This window comes from Phyllobates terribilis, unplaced genomic scaffold (genome assembly GCF_046119375.1).
Source record: "Phyllobates terribilis strain yellow unplaced genomic scaffold, ASM4611937v1 Scaffold_11__3_contigs__length_659146591, whole genome shotgun sequence".
NCBI lineage: Eukaryota > Metazoa > Chordata > Amphibia > Anura > Dendrobatidae > Phyllobates > Phyllobates terribilis.
In genome coordinates, this window is record NW_027362771.1 from 34990771 (window position 1) to 35008364 (window position 17594).

The following is a 17594-nucleotide window of genomic DNA, read 5'->3' on the forward strand; positions in this document are numbered from 1 at the left end:
AATAAACATATGTATAACAAAATATGTGTAATTGCATTAATTGTCAGGGAGAAATACTTCATTTTCAGGAACAATTTCAAGGGTGCCAACACTGTATAGGATGGCATGGATCTTCATCCATTGGTTACAGTTCATCTTGGAGCCTTGCTGTGGCACTGGCATGACAGGTTAACGGGATAAGAGAAAAAAAAAAAAAAAAAGGATTTTGTTTTGTCGACGCAAGAATAGATATTATAAAAAAAAAAAGTACAAAAACCCCCACCATAATTATACATCCATACATTTACAATGGTTTAAAATCATAATGGTCTAGTTTATTAAAAAAAAAAAAATATTCGGCACACTAAACCAAACCATTGAAGGAAAATTTACAAATGTTCACAGGACTGGAGGAAAACAGAAATGTAAAAGTGAATATTCATGTCATAGAGGCACTGGTAAAGACACCAACACCAAGGTTTACAACTAAAGTTATACATATTTATAAAAAAAAACAACATACAGTAAAACATTATGCACAGCTGCCCATAGCACCAAAATCCCCACAGTAAGATTGCTCAGATTCAATGGAGGCAGGTGTAAGTTTCATGTGCAGAGAAGGTTTAGTGTGGTGTGCAGGGGATTGAAATGACCAATGTTGGTCCGTGACTAAAAATGAAATCCAGTTGCTATATCGTCTGCCATCTTTGTTGCTTGATTAGCATTTCTCAACAATTTTCATGATCTCTACTACATGGATAAGAATCTCCTGTTCGCGTCCATTTCGTAAAATATGCCTATACACAAACTGCATTCAATTCAAACACAGGCCTAAACGATTACTACAATTCAGGTTCCATTCCATAAGTAATATAATGGGCTCAAGATGGTGATTTAAAGGGAATCTGTCAGTAGGATCAACCCTGCTAAGCAGACTATATGGGCATGCAGGTGATAGGAAGCCGAAAACAATGATATCTGCAATCTGATGTCTTATTCCAGAGAAATCCACTTATTAGTTATGGGCAAGTTATTAGTTAAGATCTATGTGGTGGACGCAGATCTTCAAAAGAATCTGCCTTCAGAGCTTATTTTAAATGAAAGGGGCATTAGGAGTGTGAGACCTGTAATGACTCATTACAATCATTTGTAATCGCAGTCATCTCAGTGCTTCAACTTCCAACTCACAGGCAGTCAAGTGTGTGTGTGTGAGGGAAGTACAGTAGAGCTGACAGCACTGTGAAAAGACAACTATAAACGTGCTTGTGATTGTAATAAGACAAGTTTCAACTCAGCTGTACTGTGTTAGTTATAATCAGGCACAGCTCTGCAGCAGAACTGACAGCAGTATCAGAGGAAGAGTGCTACAGCAAATGCTTTTAAATGAGACAAGGTTCAGCTCTGCTGTACTGTGTTAGTTCTGATCTCACTGCAGGGCTGAATGCGATGAGAGCAAAGTGTCAGTTATTACATGCCTCATACTGGTAACGCCTCCTTTTATTAAGCTATGGAAGCAGATTCTTAGGGAGATCAGTGTCTAACCCATAAATCTCAACAGGTCATTTACATATAAGAAAATGTGGATCTCTCTGGAATAAGACACCAGATCACAGATATTGCATGCCCATGATGTAGAATGCTTAGGATCCTACTGAGATTCCCTTTAAGATAAAATTTTATAACAAACCTCACCTTCATATTGTGCCTTAATCTTCATTATTACTACATCATCCTTTGCCAACATTCTGATGGTATCTTTAAGACAAACATTAATGCAGTAGTACCAACTGAACAATATAGCTCTTCTTGCAACATTGCTATTATGGGGCTGTACTAGCACCACAATACTCCTTAGACTTAATTAAACAGCCTTATTTCAGGTTTGATGGTTAATAGAAGATGTAATCTGCATGGTTATATAGAAGGATTCACATTAATGATTTAATACTGCAGTAACATCCTACAACACATGCCATAATAGTCTACAATGGTAGTTATATTTCGGCATGAGTAACGAAATTCTTGAGGTTTTGTGGCCACACACTGTACTCTGTGTCATAGGAAGAACCCTCACACATGCAGTAACAGATCTTAATTTGACCAGAACAGATACTCTTAACCCAAAACACACACAAACAACCCTTCTGAGGTCCATTGGCATTTATAGGTTTCTGGATATCAACAGTTAAAAATACAACTCAATGTAATAAGGCACCTCTTTCTTTTCCCTGCCATTAAGGCCCATAACATTATTTGCAAACTTGCCACATTGATAGAAGTGCCTTATTGCTCTTACAGAACACAGCCTCTTTCAAAGAAAAGCGATTGACCTGATTATTTACTAGACATAAAACCCACTGATGCATTACAAGACGTAAGCTGTTCATCAGTGACATGATTGGGAATTCTCTAACTGCAAGAAGCCAACAATTAAAAAGCAAAAACTAAATACAGCAGCCTGCTTGTCGAATGTCTACACATTAATTACGCTGCAATTGTTGTTTGTGTGTATACATGACAGCCAGAGCGTGGGATTTCGCAGTCAGTCACAACCGTCCATTTTTATCTGTCCATTGCATTAGTTCTAGGATTCATTCCTTGTCTGGTAATATACACACAGAAGGTCCTGGACAAGGGCTAGATACAGTTTTCGGCTGACAATCAGTAGCAAAGTTCTCAGACTGCTCCTGCTGAACACCAAGAGATGTGTTTTCTACTAGGCCATCTGAATGTTCTCCTGGTGGATTGTTGGACGTTTTCTCATCATTTGTTTGGTCGTCTATCGCAGGGTCTAGGATCTGCACCGAGTCAGCAGACTCATCCAAAGTTGATTGAGTAATTGTTTTCTCCTTTTCTACTGCCATAGAACAAGTTAGTTTAGGGCTGGTTGGCTCATCTGCACAGGTATGGTTGAGTGATCTTTTCGACTGCTCTACTGGGTCTGAGCGCAGACTTTTAGGACGTTCTAGATGCTCATATTGGAGAATGCTTACTCTATGCAAGTCATTAAGCTTTTGTTCAGTAGTGCCTCGGGTCAATCGCCCCCGTAAAGAAGGCTCACGTTTGTCTTCTGAACCAGGCAGAGGTCTCTTTACAGGATGAACAGCACTGACCGTTTCTATTTCATCCAGGCAAGTATTAACAGAATCAAGTTTCTCTTTCAAATCTGTGTCTTCATCAGCAAGTTTTTCTTCAGCGGTCTGTCGTTTTACAGCAGCAGTTGTCAGGACGACCTTTCCTGACTCTATTGGATATTTTCCAGCGGTTGTCAATAAAACCTTCCCAGTTGATACAGGCTGTTTCCCTTTAGAAGATAGCAACACTCTACTAACAGATGAATTAGAGCTATTACTAACAGAAGTCAATAGTACCTTCCCGGCAGGTAGATTTTTTTTACCTATCGAAGCTAACAAAACCTTACCAGGAGATAATGATTTCTTTCCTAAAGAGGCCAAGAGTACTTTCCCTGTGGGTAACTGTTTCTGTGCAGACGATGCAAGAAATAATTTACCACCCACAGGCGGTTTCTGGCTACCAGGTGTCAAGAGTAATTTGCCAGCTGACAAAGACGTCTTCTCAGAGGAGCCTACCAAGACATTAGGAGGCGGCAGGGAATTTTCCTCAAGAGTCAGCAAAACATTTCCAGATTCTGAGGTACTAGTCACTGAGGGGGCCATCAATACTTTTGTTACTGCTGAATTATGCTTATTACTTGAAGATTTCTCCTTGGCGGTGTCCTTTTTAGGTTTAGGTAGCCCAGAAGACACATTTTCTGGCGAGGACGATTCACTTTCTCGAATTTCCCCTGGCTCCAATGGGTGTGGTCCACATGGGTCATGCTCAGTACAGGATAGACGACCGTCTAGCTTGGAGATGAAGAGCATGCCCTCACGGTGCAGCTTGCAGAATGAACTAGGACACATTTCACAGAATGAAGCTGCCTCCTTGCTACATACGTCACACTGATGCCATGGACATTCCCACTTGCCTACAATCAGAACAGAAGAATTTATATTAAGACACTACCCCAAAAAGGGTCAAAACATTTATTTGTAGATACCCATCAACAAAAAAAAAAGATATAATTTTTTTTCCTCAAATGTCCTCTTATTCAGTAGGGGTCTACAAAACCATCATAGCTCTGCTCTTAGCTCTGACCTCTATTTGCATTAGAGATCCCAGTAGAGAGGGGGAGAAGTTTCTATACAGAATATTAGAAAGCATGGCAGAGGAGTAGCATACAGGGTATCAGGGAAGCTCACGCAGGCTATAGGAATCATGATCCTTCAATAACTAAAGAGGAATCCTTCCAGGAATAAAGCTGTGCCGATACAGTGAAGACAGCAAACTGTACACACCCCTTACATCCAGCATGTATCACTGGGAGGAGCACACCCCACACCCACAGAGTCTGAAACTAAACTGCACATCAAGAAGTCTAAAATTAATGACAAATGATGATTGCAATCTGAAACTTAGTGCAACTTTTTAATATGAAAGTAATCTTCTCTATGGTTCACCCTCTGTGTTTTCTTTCGTGGCAGAGTAAAAGTCACACGTGCATAATTTCAATCTTAGTAATAGGATGCAAGGACGAGCATTGTTTTTGCGGCTCAACCTGAAAACAAGGTGCAGTCAATTGGAAAGACCCAAGGAAAACAAAAGAAATCACAAAATTTCACTGATTAAAGAAAGCCCAATTTTTGTAGTTGTGGGGAAAAAAAATATAAACAATATCACGATCTGTGAAAAAGACTGCAGACTTTGACTCCTCATAGCGCTCACATCACACGCTGTCAGGATTCTCCGATGCCAGCTCAGAGAGCAGGAGGTCACGTAACCGCACGTATGCGATCGGCATACTTCTGGCCACATTCCAAGTTAATGTGCGCGGCCTCACTCAATACAGGTGAATTGAGCAAGGTTAAGCATGTCTAGTAGGTATGTGACTGCTTCTATGCAAATCGCCAGCACTGGAAAATCCTCACACCGTGCAGTGCAGACGCCGTGAAGATTCAAATGTCTGCAGTTACACAGAGCGACTGCAGACTTCATTCCAATCTTGGATAACCCCTTTAAACTAAGTGAGGGAGTCCAACACTGAAAAGAACAGATCTGTTCAAGTCATTAGAGATACACTATCTAAAATGGACAGAAGAAAATTTTAATGATCTTACAAAATAATATCTATTTACCTGCAGGTCTACGAGTTAAACTTAAGCAGTCTGCATGGTATACTTTTGGGCAGCCTGGTTTTTTGCAAGATACAAGCTGTCCTCCATCTCCACAACTAAAACACTCATCTTCATGCTCTTTAACCATCTCAGTTTTTTTGCGCTTTACATACTTTCTCCTGGTCCTATCCTCAGAAGCAGTCGGCTGGTTCTTGGAGTGAAATCAGACAAAATTAGTCATTTATGTTTTATATCAAACATAACACAATGACAACAAAATTGGTGAGATTCAGCGTGTTTAACTTCATAATGACACAGCGCAACACATTCTCAACATGGGATTTGCATATACAGTAAATGCCAGGTCCTGATGCATGCAGTTTGCTGCATCGAGGTAGGTGTTGGCTGCGTAACATAGCTGACACTCACTGAGCAGCCACAGTGATCAGAGCTACCTCTGATCACTTCACTTAACCCCTTAGGCCAGATTCACCCCTGTATTCATTAATTTCATTTGTCTGTTCCATTTTAGGAACAGACACAGAATTCATTTCCAAAAAGGAAAAATTTTACAACTGGAGCAAATGGAAACAGAAAAGCCCTATTAACGGGTATGGTGTCAGTCCAAGTTTTGTTTAGTTTTCAGAACAGAAGAAAAGAGCATAATACAGAACTTTTTTTTTCTCCCCTATCGTGATTAATGTTACTCTTGTATTCTGGAAACATTGATCTAAAACAGTGCGCATGGATGAACCAAGGCTTAGATGTGGTTTTTGGCATTTTAGTGGTTCGAGAATTGTGTTGGTTCAAGAACACCAGCGAGGCACAGCGTGTTTGTCATGGCAGTCAGGGGCCTACAAAAGGCCTTGTGTCCATCATCTTTGTACACTTAGGAGTAGGACAGGTCATCATAGAATATATATCTTCAATACAGAAGTATTGAATTTATCACAATATATTGTACCTGTAAACAAGCGACAAGGAAATTATTTAAAAAAAAAAACAAAACAATGTAAAACTTTTATTCAAGAAGAAAGTTTAGACAAGCTCCACAGTGCGAGCAGGGCCTTCACTCCTATTAACATCTGAGTTATACTTATTCTGTAATGTATTTTTGTCTGTTCAAGCCCCCCCCCCCCCTAAAACTGTAAAGTGCTGAGGAATATGTTGGCGCTATAAAAATAAAAATTATTATTATTGTAGCGGAATACAAATGTCTGCACTACCTACAGAGAGAAAGTGCGCAAAGGCTTACGTTTTCATTTTACAATACATACCTTAGGCCTAACGCCAAGGAAACCACTGCAGTTTGGAGCACCACATTTACACACAGTCTTCCCATTTCCAAGACATTCCAGGTTGTAATTGAAAGTTAATTCTGTTCCTGAAAACGTTAAATGGCAACAAATAAACATTAACAACATTTTTTTTCTTTTGTTTCGTATCGGGGGGGGGCAGGGGGGATGGGGGGGGGGCAGGGGGGATTATTGTAAAATGAAATGGCAATAGGTTATGTGATTCACGCTGCCCGAACCAAGCCTGGCAATGCTTGTGCATCCGGGAAAGCTTTACTCTGAAACCTGCTGCACAGTCTGCCGAGACACAGTCCCTGGTTAGCTTTTCAAGCTAGGTTTTATCTGAAACGCCCCAGCAAAAACATACACAACTACAATAACGCAGCCAGACTCAGATTCAAGCGGTCTGGTTCAAACAGCATGAATCAGATGACCGTTTCCCTTTAAAAAAAAGCACTCTTCCCATTAAAATATGTATCCTCTTAACATATTGCAATCATAGTATATACCACTGTGTACTCACAATTGCTCATTTTGTCTTTCTACTCAGCTAATTCTTCTACTTTCCATTAGGTCTATGACATCATGTGAATAAAAACAGAGAAGCTAAATCCTAAACTCTATATAGAAACAGGAGGTCATTTTTCCCTGCACAACTCCAAAATCACTGCAAAAGTCCCTGGCAGGGGGAGTAGGGAGATGCTTGGTCAGGAGTTGAAGAGGGGAATGATAAATGCAGGGAAGAGAGACTTGCTATTTCTACATAGAACAGAGAAAAGAGATTAACTGGGTAGGAAGGCAAAATGAGAAATTGTAAGTACACAGTGCCATATAATATGATGACTGCAATATAGTAAGAGGATAAAAACGTTGATGGTTGTGCTTCTCTAACCCCTTTACCACCTTGTGTTTTTCCATTTTCGTTTTTTGCTCCCCTTCTTCCCAGAGCCATAACTTTTTTATTTTTCCGTCAATATGGCTATGTGAGGCCTTATTTTTTGCAGGACGAGTTGTACTTTTGAACGACACCATTGATTTTATATAGTGTACTGGTAAACGGGAAAAAAAATCTAAGTGCAAAAAAACTGCAATTCTCCAATTTCTATTTTTTTTTTTTTTACCATGTTCACTAAATGATAAAACTGACCTGCCATTATGATTCTCCAGGGCAGTACGAGTTTGTAGATACCAAACATGTATAGGTTCTGGTTTATTTAAGTGGTGAAAAAATAATCCAAAGTTTGTTTAAAAAAAACAAAACACGGTGCCATTTTCAGAGGCCCATACATAGCGTCTCCATTTTTTCATGATCTGGGGCTCGGTGAGGGCTTATTTTGTGTGCGTTGAGTGGACGTTTTTATTGATACCATTTTGGTGTAGATACAATGTTTTGATCGCCTGTTATTGCATTTTAATGCAATGTTATAGCTACCAAAAAACCCCCGCAATTCTGGCGTTATATTGTTTACCGATCGGATTCATTTTTTTTATATTGATCAGGCGTTTCTGAAAGTGGAGATACCAAATGTGCGTATGAAATGTATGAAAATGTGGGTGATTTAAACTTACATTTTTATTTTTTTTATTTTTACTTTTCACTTGCTTCAATAGTCTCCATGGGAGACTAGAAGCTGCGATCTTCTGATCACCTGTGTTACACATAGCAAGACTTAATCCATGATATGTGTAACCAAGGTGCTCATCTGCTATGAGCGCCAACCACTGGGCAGCGCCCACTGCAGATGGACTATGACAACCATAAGGGGTCTCCTACCCCGGGTTGTCATGCTAACCCATCGGCAACCTGCAATCATGTGACGGGCATGCCAATGGGTGGGTCTTATGATGAGTTTCCGGCGCGTGAATGTTAAACATGTTAACACCCATGGGTGGATCGCAATTCCACCCCCGGCTGTTAAGGGCACATGACAGCTGATCAGATCGGAAAGGTGCAGGCTCATCACTGGAGCCCGCGTCATAGAGGAGATGAGACCTTGGACGTACTCATACATCCAAGGTCGTAAAGCGGTTAAACATGAAATTTTCAAACTCAGTAGCTGCATTTACCAACTATGTTACTGGATGCCTTACTAATAGTACCTGCAAATTTTAAAATCACTGTAGGCACACACAGTATGTACAACATTTTAAATACTGTGGTCTCATATCTATATTAATATTTTGTCGGTAAAACCGAACACAAAAAATGAACAAGAAAAATGGGCAAATTGTAATAATTTGTTTTTCTTACCAGATTTAATATCAAACAAGGCAAAAAGACCCACTCGGGTGTCACCGTTCACAGTCCATTTCTGAGTCTCGCAGTTTGGCTGGCAGCAGTGGTTCATAAAGCGTGCAAAATTTCCCTTTGGCCCAGCATCAATCACACGATCCTATAAAGAAGATAGGAGCTCAGGTATTAGGAAACTAGTTTCTCAGACGAGAGAGATTGCACCACAAAAAAACTGTCACATCACAGATGTAAAAAAAAAAAAAAAAAAAAAAAAGCATTAATTCACCCATGAATCATGATCATGGGGCTCCCATTGTCTGACAGCAAAGATATAGCAGAGTGAATATGAGCGCTGTCAGTGTTCGCAGCAGCTCAATTCACTCCTCACATAAAGTAGTCAATAGCAACCACTGTGTGTAAAGGCTGACAGAGGGAGATCACTCCGTCACTCCATTGGCTTCCCAGGGAGTCAGTGGTTGCAATAGCACCTGGAGGTCTCACAATAGCCTGCAGTGAGCCATAGATCAAAGCTTAAAGGGGTTTTCCCACAAACAAAAGTTCATTTTAATCATTGTCGGTGTCTGACCGTGTACGGCACATACCACATCTCCTGGGCAGGGGAGGAAGCAAATGAATATACAGACATTACAGCAGGAGATCACAGAGGATTCATTTTGTGAGGCAAAATATTGTTTAAAAACAGTCAGTGAAATATTTTACCTCACAAAAGGAATCCTCTGCTGTAATGTCTGTATTGTCTTTTGCTTCCTCCCCTGCCCAGGAGCTGTGGTATGTTCTGTGGGAAAACCCCTTTAATACAAATGGTTTCAAGTAAATTCTCACTAAATATTACCCTAGCAGGTTTTCCTAAAGCTTCAAGTCTAAGGCTGTGTGCCCACTATGCGTTTTTTTTTTTTTTTTTTAAGCGTTTCCGCAGCGGCAATTCCGCTGGTAGAAGGCCTGCCATGTTCCCCAATGATAATCCGCATGTTCTGTGCACATGCTGCGGAAATTTCCGCTGCGGATTATCATTGCGGAAAAAAACGCAGCACTATCAATTATTTTTTGTAATCGCGTCGTTTTCACCGCCATTGACTTGTACTGAATCGCATAATATCCGCATCACTACATGTGCACATGCGGATATTAAGCGATTCAATGTGCGGATGGTACCCGGGTTTGGAGAAGAGGAGACTCTCCTCCAGACCCGGGCACCATAGTACATGTAAAAAAAAAACAAAAAACAAAAACAAATAATGCGTCCTGGCAGCTCGCGATGGTCTAAAAGGACCTGCCATGACGTCATTTAGTCATGTGACGGGTCATGCGACCTATATAATATCCATGCCGGTTGCATGGATTTATATAATGTGACCAAGTTATCAAGCACTTTCCAAGTGATGCTAAAATCTCTTGGAAAGCGCTTGACAACCCGCATGCGAAATCGCATGCTAAAACCGCTTCACTTCCGCTTGTCCCTGGCAAGAAAAACGCATGTACAATCCGCATGTACAATCCGCATGCGTTTTTCTTTCTGCCAGGGAGATACAGAAACGCTCAGGAAAAAATCCGGAGCATTTCTGCATCGTGGGCACATAACCTAAACTTGGATTAACCTTACTAGGGAACCGCAGAAAGCATACTACGACCTTGTTCTGCAGGATGCCAAGGAGTACAACAAGCTGAAGGCAGAGATTATGGCACCTTTTGGCATCACCCTGAAAGTCAGAGCATAACGGGTGCACATCTGGCGATACCAAGGGACAAACCTCCCCAGTCCCAGATGTTCGACCTGTTACACCTGGTGCAAATATGAGACCTTCTCTCTAGCACAGATGGTGGAAAGAGTGGTAGTGGACAGATTTATCCACTCACTACTGAAATCAGTGAAAAGCTGGGTTGCTCAAGGAGATATCCAGAATGTAGAAGACCTTGTGAGCCTCAGGGAAAGATACTTGGCCATGGAGAACGCCTTGAGCATTCAAGGAAGCCTGAGGTGACATTTCTGGGAAACCCAAAAGAAGGGCCCAAGGCCACGTCTGAGGGGCGCACAAAGACCCAGGAGGGGTCAGAGCAGAGTTCAAGGGGTATATCTCGCAGCATTGGCTGTTGGAGGTGCAGTGCCCCGGTGATAGATCAGCCAACTGTCCCTTGAGCTCGAAGCTGATGGACTGCAGCGTAGACCGGCACTACTGCTACTTCGCCTACCCTGCCTGCACCACTGTCACTCATCTTGCCGATGGACCTCAGGAATGCCAGGTGACTGAACGGTGTCCAAGTGAAAAGCCAGACTCTCTCTCTAAGGCCACGGCCCCACTATAAGTATTTGGTCAGTATTTTTTCTCAGGAGTGGGAGCCAAAACAAGGTGAGGAACAATCAGAGAAAAGGCACGATAGAAACAAGTGCACCAATTCGGCATTTATCACTCACTCCTGAGAAAAAATACTGACCGAATAGTGACAAAATACTGATAGTGGGGCCCTGGCCTAAGAAGAGTCTATACAGGCCGTGTGCACTAAACTGCAAATATAAACTGGTTGCTACGGACAATAGCTGTCATGTTTGAAGGGATTGGGACTAGCTCAGCAGTGTATGAGTAGTCAGGTTCTGTGTTTACTTAGCGTCTGGACAAGGCTAGGGCTTAATGTTTGTGGTTTGATACTCTGCAACCAGTGAAAAATAAGTGTCACATTGTTTTAATACAAAAATACAGTGCCTGTGTGAACACTACTTTACTGCCTACCTGACAGTGAATCTGTACAAGACCTATTTTAGCTTTGAAGAGACTTTGAGGGCACTGTATGTCAGAAAACCCTCAAAGATGATACGATTTAAAAAAAAAAAAAAAAGTCTCCGCTGCAGATTGGGGTCGATTGATATGTCATCATATGCGTTCGATCCGCATGTACCGAAAAAACAAGTGTGGCATTAGAATGCAGCGTTTTGGACGCAGCGAAAATAAGATGCGTCCAAAGCGTTGCTGGTTGCTGATTGTGGTGAAGTAGCTTAAAGGCTAACCAAACCGCTATGAGCTGTTAATAGCCAGGGAACATGTTGGCCTAATGGCCCCTTCCTAGGCTAAAAATAGCAACCCTCAGCTGCTGCAGAAATGACATTTCATATTTGAATGGTATTAGGTGTCGCTGACACCAAGCCCAAGGTATAGTGATGGAGATGTCAACCAGACACCCTCATTACTATACCTGTAAGTGTTAAAAACACAAACAAACACACACACAGAGAATAAAACACTTTATTTGAAATACAAACATTTTTTAATCAATTAACCAATATACTCACCCCAGGTCCGACGGTAATCCAAGGGTTAAAGCGATGTCCCATGTTTCTTTTTTTCAAATATTTTTATGTAGCTCCAAAAACGTGCATTTTTTCCACAGTATTTTTGCAGCCAAGAGATGCAGAAACCTTGCAGAAATGTCTGCAACCAAATACTCAACGTGCTCATATAGCCTAAGTGTTTTACTTTTCTGCTTACAGTGCTGAGTGGTGGCTTGATTTTTTGCAGGATGAGATGACGTTTACCATTTTTATTTACATATGACTTTTTGATCACATAATAAAGAGACCACTTTTTCATGGTGTTCACTTTGGTGTTTAAAGGGTTTATGTTTGGCTGCTATCACACATTAAAACACGCTTTTTTTTGCAAAAAAGTTTTTGCATGGCCATATTTTGAGCGCTATAATTTTTCTACACATCTGACAACAGAGTCATGTGAGGGCTTGGTTTTTATGGGACGAGTTGACGTTTTTATTGGTACCATTTTGGGGCACATAACATTTTTTGATCGCTTTCTATTCCAGTTTTTGGGAGGCAGAATGAACAAAAACCGGCAAATTCAAGAAATGTATTTTTTTATTCTGTACACTGTATGGTAAAGGTGATCTGACCACTTTATTCTTCGGATTAGTACGATTACTGCGATAGCACATTTATCTGGTGCTTAGCCTCCGCTCTTCCCGCTTACCCTGGTGCGTTGGCAAGTGAGGTAAAAGCTGTGGGGTTAGTAATGGAGAGGAGTCTATAAGACGGCCAATACAAAGCAGACATCAACCCTAGCCCTATTACCCCACTTGCCAATGCACCAGGGCAAGTGGGAAGGGCGGAGACTAAGCACCAGAATTGGTGCATCTCATGGATGCGCCTTTTCTGGGGCTGCTGAGAGCCGATGTTCTTAGTCTAGGAGGGGGCCAATATCCATGGCCCCTTCCTAGCCTATTAATATCAGCCCGCAGCTGTCTGCCTAGCCTTTGCTGGCTATCAATTATAGGGGGACCCCACATTTTTCTTTTTTTTCGTGGTCTCCCATTTTAACAACTAGTAAAGGCCAAGTATACAGCTGTGAGGTGATATTAATAGCCTGGGAAGCTCCATGGTTATTAACCCCTTCTCCGGCTATAAACATAAGAACCCCAGCTGCCCGCTTTACCTCAGCTGGTAAATAAAATTTCAGGGGATCCTATGCCATTTTTTTCAGAAATGTATTAATTTACTACCGGTCAGATGCCTCTCACCCAGCCAAACCAGATCTTACACTTTGCACTGATGAGGGGCAGTACCCCGAAACACAGTATCTGCAAATTGAGATTCTGGTTCTGACTTTTATCCCAAATCATGCGTCAAGGCTCGTTAGAAAGTAGATATTGGCTTTTAAGATTGCTACTTCCTTTAGGTGGCACTAGCGTTCTAGTTCTCTTCCTCCCTGAAGAGAAAATTTGCATTAATTTATTAAATACATGCACAGTAAGCTACGCATGCACTGTACTAATTATATATGTCAATGACATCTTCATATGTATTGTATGTATATATATCTATTCTGCCTTGTCACGCTGTGATTTTACAGTATGCGGCAGATGAAATATCGGGTTTTCAAGGAGATGGGTGCATAAAAAAATGGCACTAGCATTGTAAGAGTGCCATGTGATTTTATTTCCCTTGCACTAGGACAATTGCAGTATGCTGCAATTTGTTTCTCAGCCTGATCTGAAAAAAAATAAAAATAGAAAAAAAAATTCATAGAACATTAGTCAGAGTGCAATCTGATTTTTTATCGGATTGCACTGGTCTGTTTTTTCTTGCAGAAAAAGCCCTTAGGGTATGTGCACATGGTGCGGATTTGCTGCGGTTTTGACGCTGCACTTTTATGCTGCGTCAAAACCGCAGTGGTCAGATGTTACATGATAGTGGATGGGATTTCTAGAAATCCCATACAAACTATGCATTTTTGTGCACCTGCGGAAACTGACATGAGGTGAGTTTTTCAGATCCGCAGCATGTCTATTTCTCTTGCGGAAACGCATGCGGATTTTCCCCATAGTCCTGAATTAGATGAGGAAAATAAACTTGCCTAAAAACTGCATGTGTGTTTTGTGTGCGTTTCCGCAGCGGAAACAGACACAAAAACGCTACATGGTGATCAATAAAGTTTAAAAAAAACTATTCTCTAATTTCAACATGAAAAACACATGCATAAAAACTGCATCAAAAAAAGCATGTGAAGACACAAGAGAAAACTGAGTGTACGGCATATAGAAAAAACTTTATTAGTAAAAATACATAATGTTACATGTATAATAAAAAAATACAGATGGGGAGACGATACAGAACCACAAGAGCACGTAGCAAATATCCACAGCTAACAATGTAGCAGGATAGTGTGAAGAGGGGAAGAGGAAAGAGCGACCCAAAGTAACATGTACTAGTTGATGACAAAAATGGGAGAGGTATATATAGAAGGATAACAATACTTCAAATAATAGATACATGTCACAGTTTTCCCATGATGGGGCAAGAGTAGGTATAATCCATAATATAAAATACACTCACCAATATAATCACCAAAGGACGCTCAAGGGGGGGGGGGGCGCAAGGGGACAAGGCAGGAACAGACCAGTGTGGGACCTGCAGGCCTCGACGACAAAGCGAATTTGCGAAACGCGCGTCGAGGCCTGCAGGTCCCACACTGGTCTGTTCCTGCCTTGTCTCCTTGCGCCCCCCCCCCTTGAGCGTCCTTTGGTGATTATATTGGTGAGTGTATTTTATATTATGGATTATACCTACTCTTGCCCCATTATGGGAAAACTGTGACATGTATCTATTATTTGAAGTATTGTTATCCTTCTATATATACACCTCTCCCATTTTTGTCATCAACTAGTACATGTTACTTTGGGTCGCTCTTTCCTCTTCCCCTCTTCACACTATCCTGCTACATTGTTAGCTGTGGATATTTGCTACGTGCTCTTGTGGTTCTGTATCGTCTCCCCATCTGTATTTATTTATTATACATGTAACATTATGTATTTTTACTAATAAAGTTTTTTCTATATGCCGTACACTCAGTTTTCTCTTGTGTCTTCACACCGATTTTGAGTAGGCAGTTTTTTCGTGCGACTATGGGGTGCGAGCTGTGGCTCTTCCGCACTCCATACTCGTGATCTCTATTATGCTGGCCGAAGTGTTTATTATCAAAAAAAGCATGCGGCAAAACCGCATGTAAAAACCGCTCCAAAAACAGCAAGTAACCTAATTTGCATATTATGTGCGGAAATGCTGCAGAAATTCTGCAGCGTCAAAACTGCAGCAAATCCGCACCGTGTGCACATACCCCTACACTGATAGAAGCATCTTAGACCAGACCTGAAAAAAGTGCGGCCCGAGACAGCTGAAGGGCTGAAACAGTGGCCCATGGGCCACACAGCGGCGTCCCCCGCCCATCAAACATCTGTCGCCCCTGCTATCTGCATCCTCCGAATGCAGAGCGAATAAATTGATGTAAGAGGGGCCAAATGCAGTGATTGATATGAATTGTGGCATTTAGGGGGTCAAACAGTTGAGGGCGGTGTGAGCACAGCTCCTGGCAGTGACAGCTGGGTCTCTCTCTCGGGTCACGTATGCCAAGCTCCTGACGGCGATTGCGCCGGAATAGTTTCTGTGAAGGCATGATTGCCATCACATACCCATACGTCAAAGGTTGGGAACCCCTATCTGACCAGGACGTATGGATACGTCTATCGTCATGAAGCGGTAAATGTACTGAAAAATGGGCCAAAAATTCCAAATAAGGTTAAGCTGTGAAGGAATGCAATGGAGCTGGGTAATTTTTTTCTTTTCGCATTGTGAACTGGTGTTTTTATTGAAACTCTTTTGGGGTAAAGAAAAATCCGGCTCCACAAAAATACAAAACTCTTTTCTATTGGTGTGAATTCTATTTCTATTCACAGCAATAAAGAGGAGTTTTGTATTTTCGTGGAGCTGGATTTTTCTTTCTTTGCAATTATCCATGACCAAGGCACGGGTGCTTCCTTTGCTCCGGATGTTCAAAAAGTGCATGCGGGTGAGCTGGACTCTCTTTCCCTGACTCTTGAGGTACGTATGTTTTGGATGCTTTTAGGTTTGGGTTTTCTTTTGGAGGAACATTGACTGAAAAAAACCTGCAATTCTGGTGTTTCGCATGATCTTTTTACAACTTATACCATATGGGTTAAAATTTATTGAACCATAAAATGATCAAATAAAAGGTAATCTCTGCAAAAGACCATTGTATAACAAAAAACTGTGTCCATCTGACAAGACATCAGACATAAATAGAACTAGCAAATACATTTACATTGTACAGAATGTTTTAAATGTTAGATTCTAATAAATAAGACTTTTACACATGCAACTATGAGATGTTTATTTTAATTTTAAATTAGAAACAAGACTGATTGGAATTTTATATTTTGTTTTCATTGTCACTTCAGGGACTTGTACCAGTGATCCTTTGATTACATGTTCTATAGACAATGCAATACTACTACTGTATATCGCAATATACAGGGTGGGCTGGGTTTCACAAAAGTACCAAAATGGCATATAATGGAGCCTTCACCAGGCCCCTAACTGCCATGGTAAACCATAGCAACCCCATGATCACTCCGAATGGAGTCAATAGAAGTCTGTCCACACATGCATTGTCAATCACAGCATTTACAAGCTGCTGTCAGTGATGGTAAATGGTTAAAGGAAATATCCGGGACTATAAAACAAACAAACAAACAAAAAAAAGTGTGCCTAAGCACTAATAGGCATGTAGTTGCTACCTACCTGCCTGTTGTGCCTAGTGCTGTTCTCCACCAACACCGTTGGTCACAGACTTCTGCTGATGTCACGTCGGCAGATTTTTTTTCCTGCTGACAAGGCGGGACTACTAAAGTCATGTAGATTGACAGTTGTCTCTTCACTGCCTAATTGGGGAAAGCCGGCTGTCAATCAGCATGATGCCAGTAGTCCTGCCCTGTTAACAGGAAGAGAAACCACTGTTCTGGTGACAGGGAGCAGTGGAATCTCTGGCAGGAGGGGGTCACATTTAAAAAAAAAAAAAATTAAGTCCTATATATCCTCCTTTAAAGCGCATCTGTCAGCAGGATTGTGCTTAGTAAACCACATTAACTGCGCCCACCTGACAGTGTAACTGAGTAAAATGATACCTTTGTTGATGAAATCCGTCCAGTGTTTTTTTTTTATAATCTTATTTTCAGTTCTGCCATAATGAGATGCTCATGCTCTGGGCCGGGACTTTAAGGAGGGGCTGTAACTGGTGCTCTCATTATGTATTTCTATCTCTAGCTTCACTGTGCTTTCAGTGACCTGCCTACTATTTTAAATACTGTCTTTGTAATTTCTCTGCTAGTCTGAAATTTACATTCCCCAAAATGGCCGCCGAAGCCCGCGCATGCATGGTACCATGCCAGAGACAGTCAAACATTGAGAGCACCAGTTACAGCCCCTCCCTAAAGTCCCGCCACAGAGCACGAGCATATCATTAAGGCAGAACTGAAAATAGATCATAAAAGAACCACTGGACGGATTTCATCATCAAAGGTATCATTTTACATTTGACAGGT

The 17594-nt window shown here is 41.3% G+C and overlaps 1 protein-coding gene across 3 annotated transcripts in view; it reads right to left on the reverse strand.

The window, feature by feature from the left end:
- Window positions 1-292: 292 nt before the first annotated feature.
- NSD1 (nuclear receptor binding SET domain protein 1) overlaps window positions 293-17594 on the reverse strand; it is an 81552-nt gene continuing 64250 nt past the window's right edge. For all 3 annotated transcript variants that reach the window (XM_073651192.1, XM_073651190.1, XM_073651191.1), the window contains exons 20-23: window positions 8700-8841; window positions 6431-6537; window positions 5175-5364; window positions 293-3967 (exon numbers count right to left, since the gene is read on the reverse strand). In XM_073651192.1, coding sequence (XP_073507293.1) covers window positions 2571-3967; window positions 5175-5364; window positions 6431-6537; window positions 8700-8841 — 1836 coding nt within the window. In that variant the 3' untranslated portion in view covers window positions 293-2570. The remainder of the gene's footprint in view (window positions 3968-5174; window positions 5365-6430; window positions 6538-8699; window positions 8842-17594) is intronic.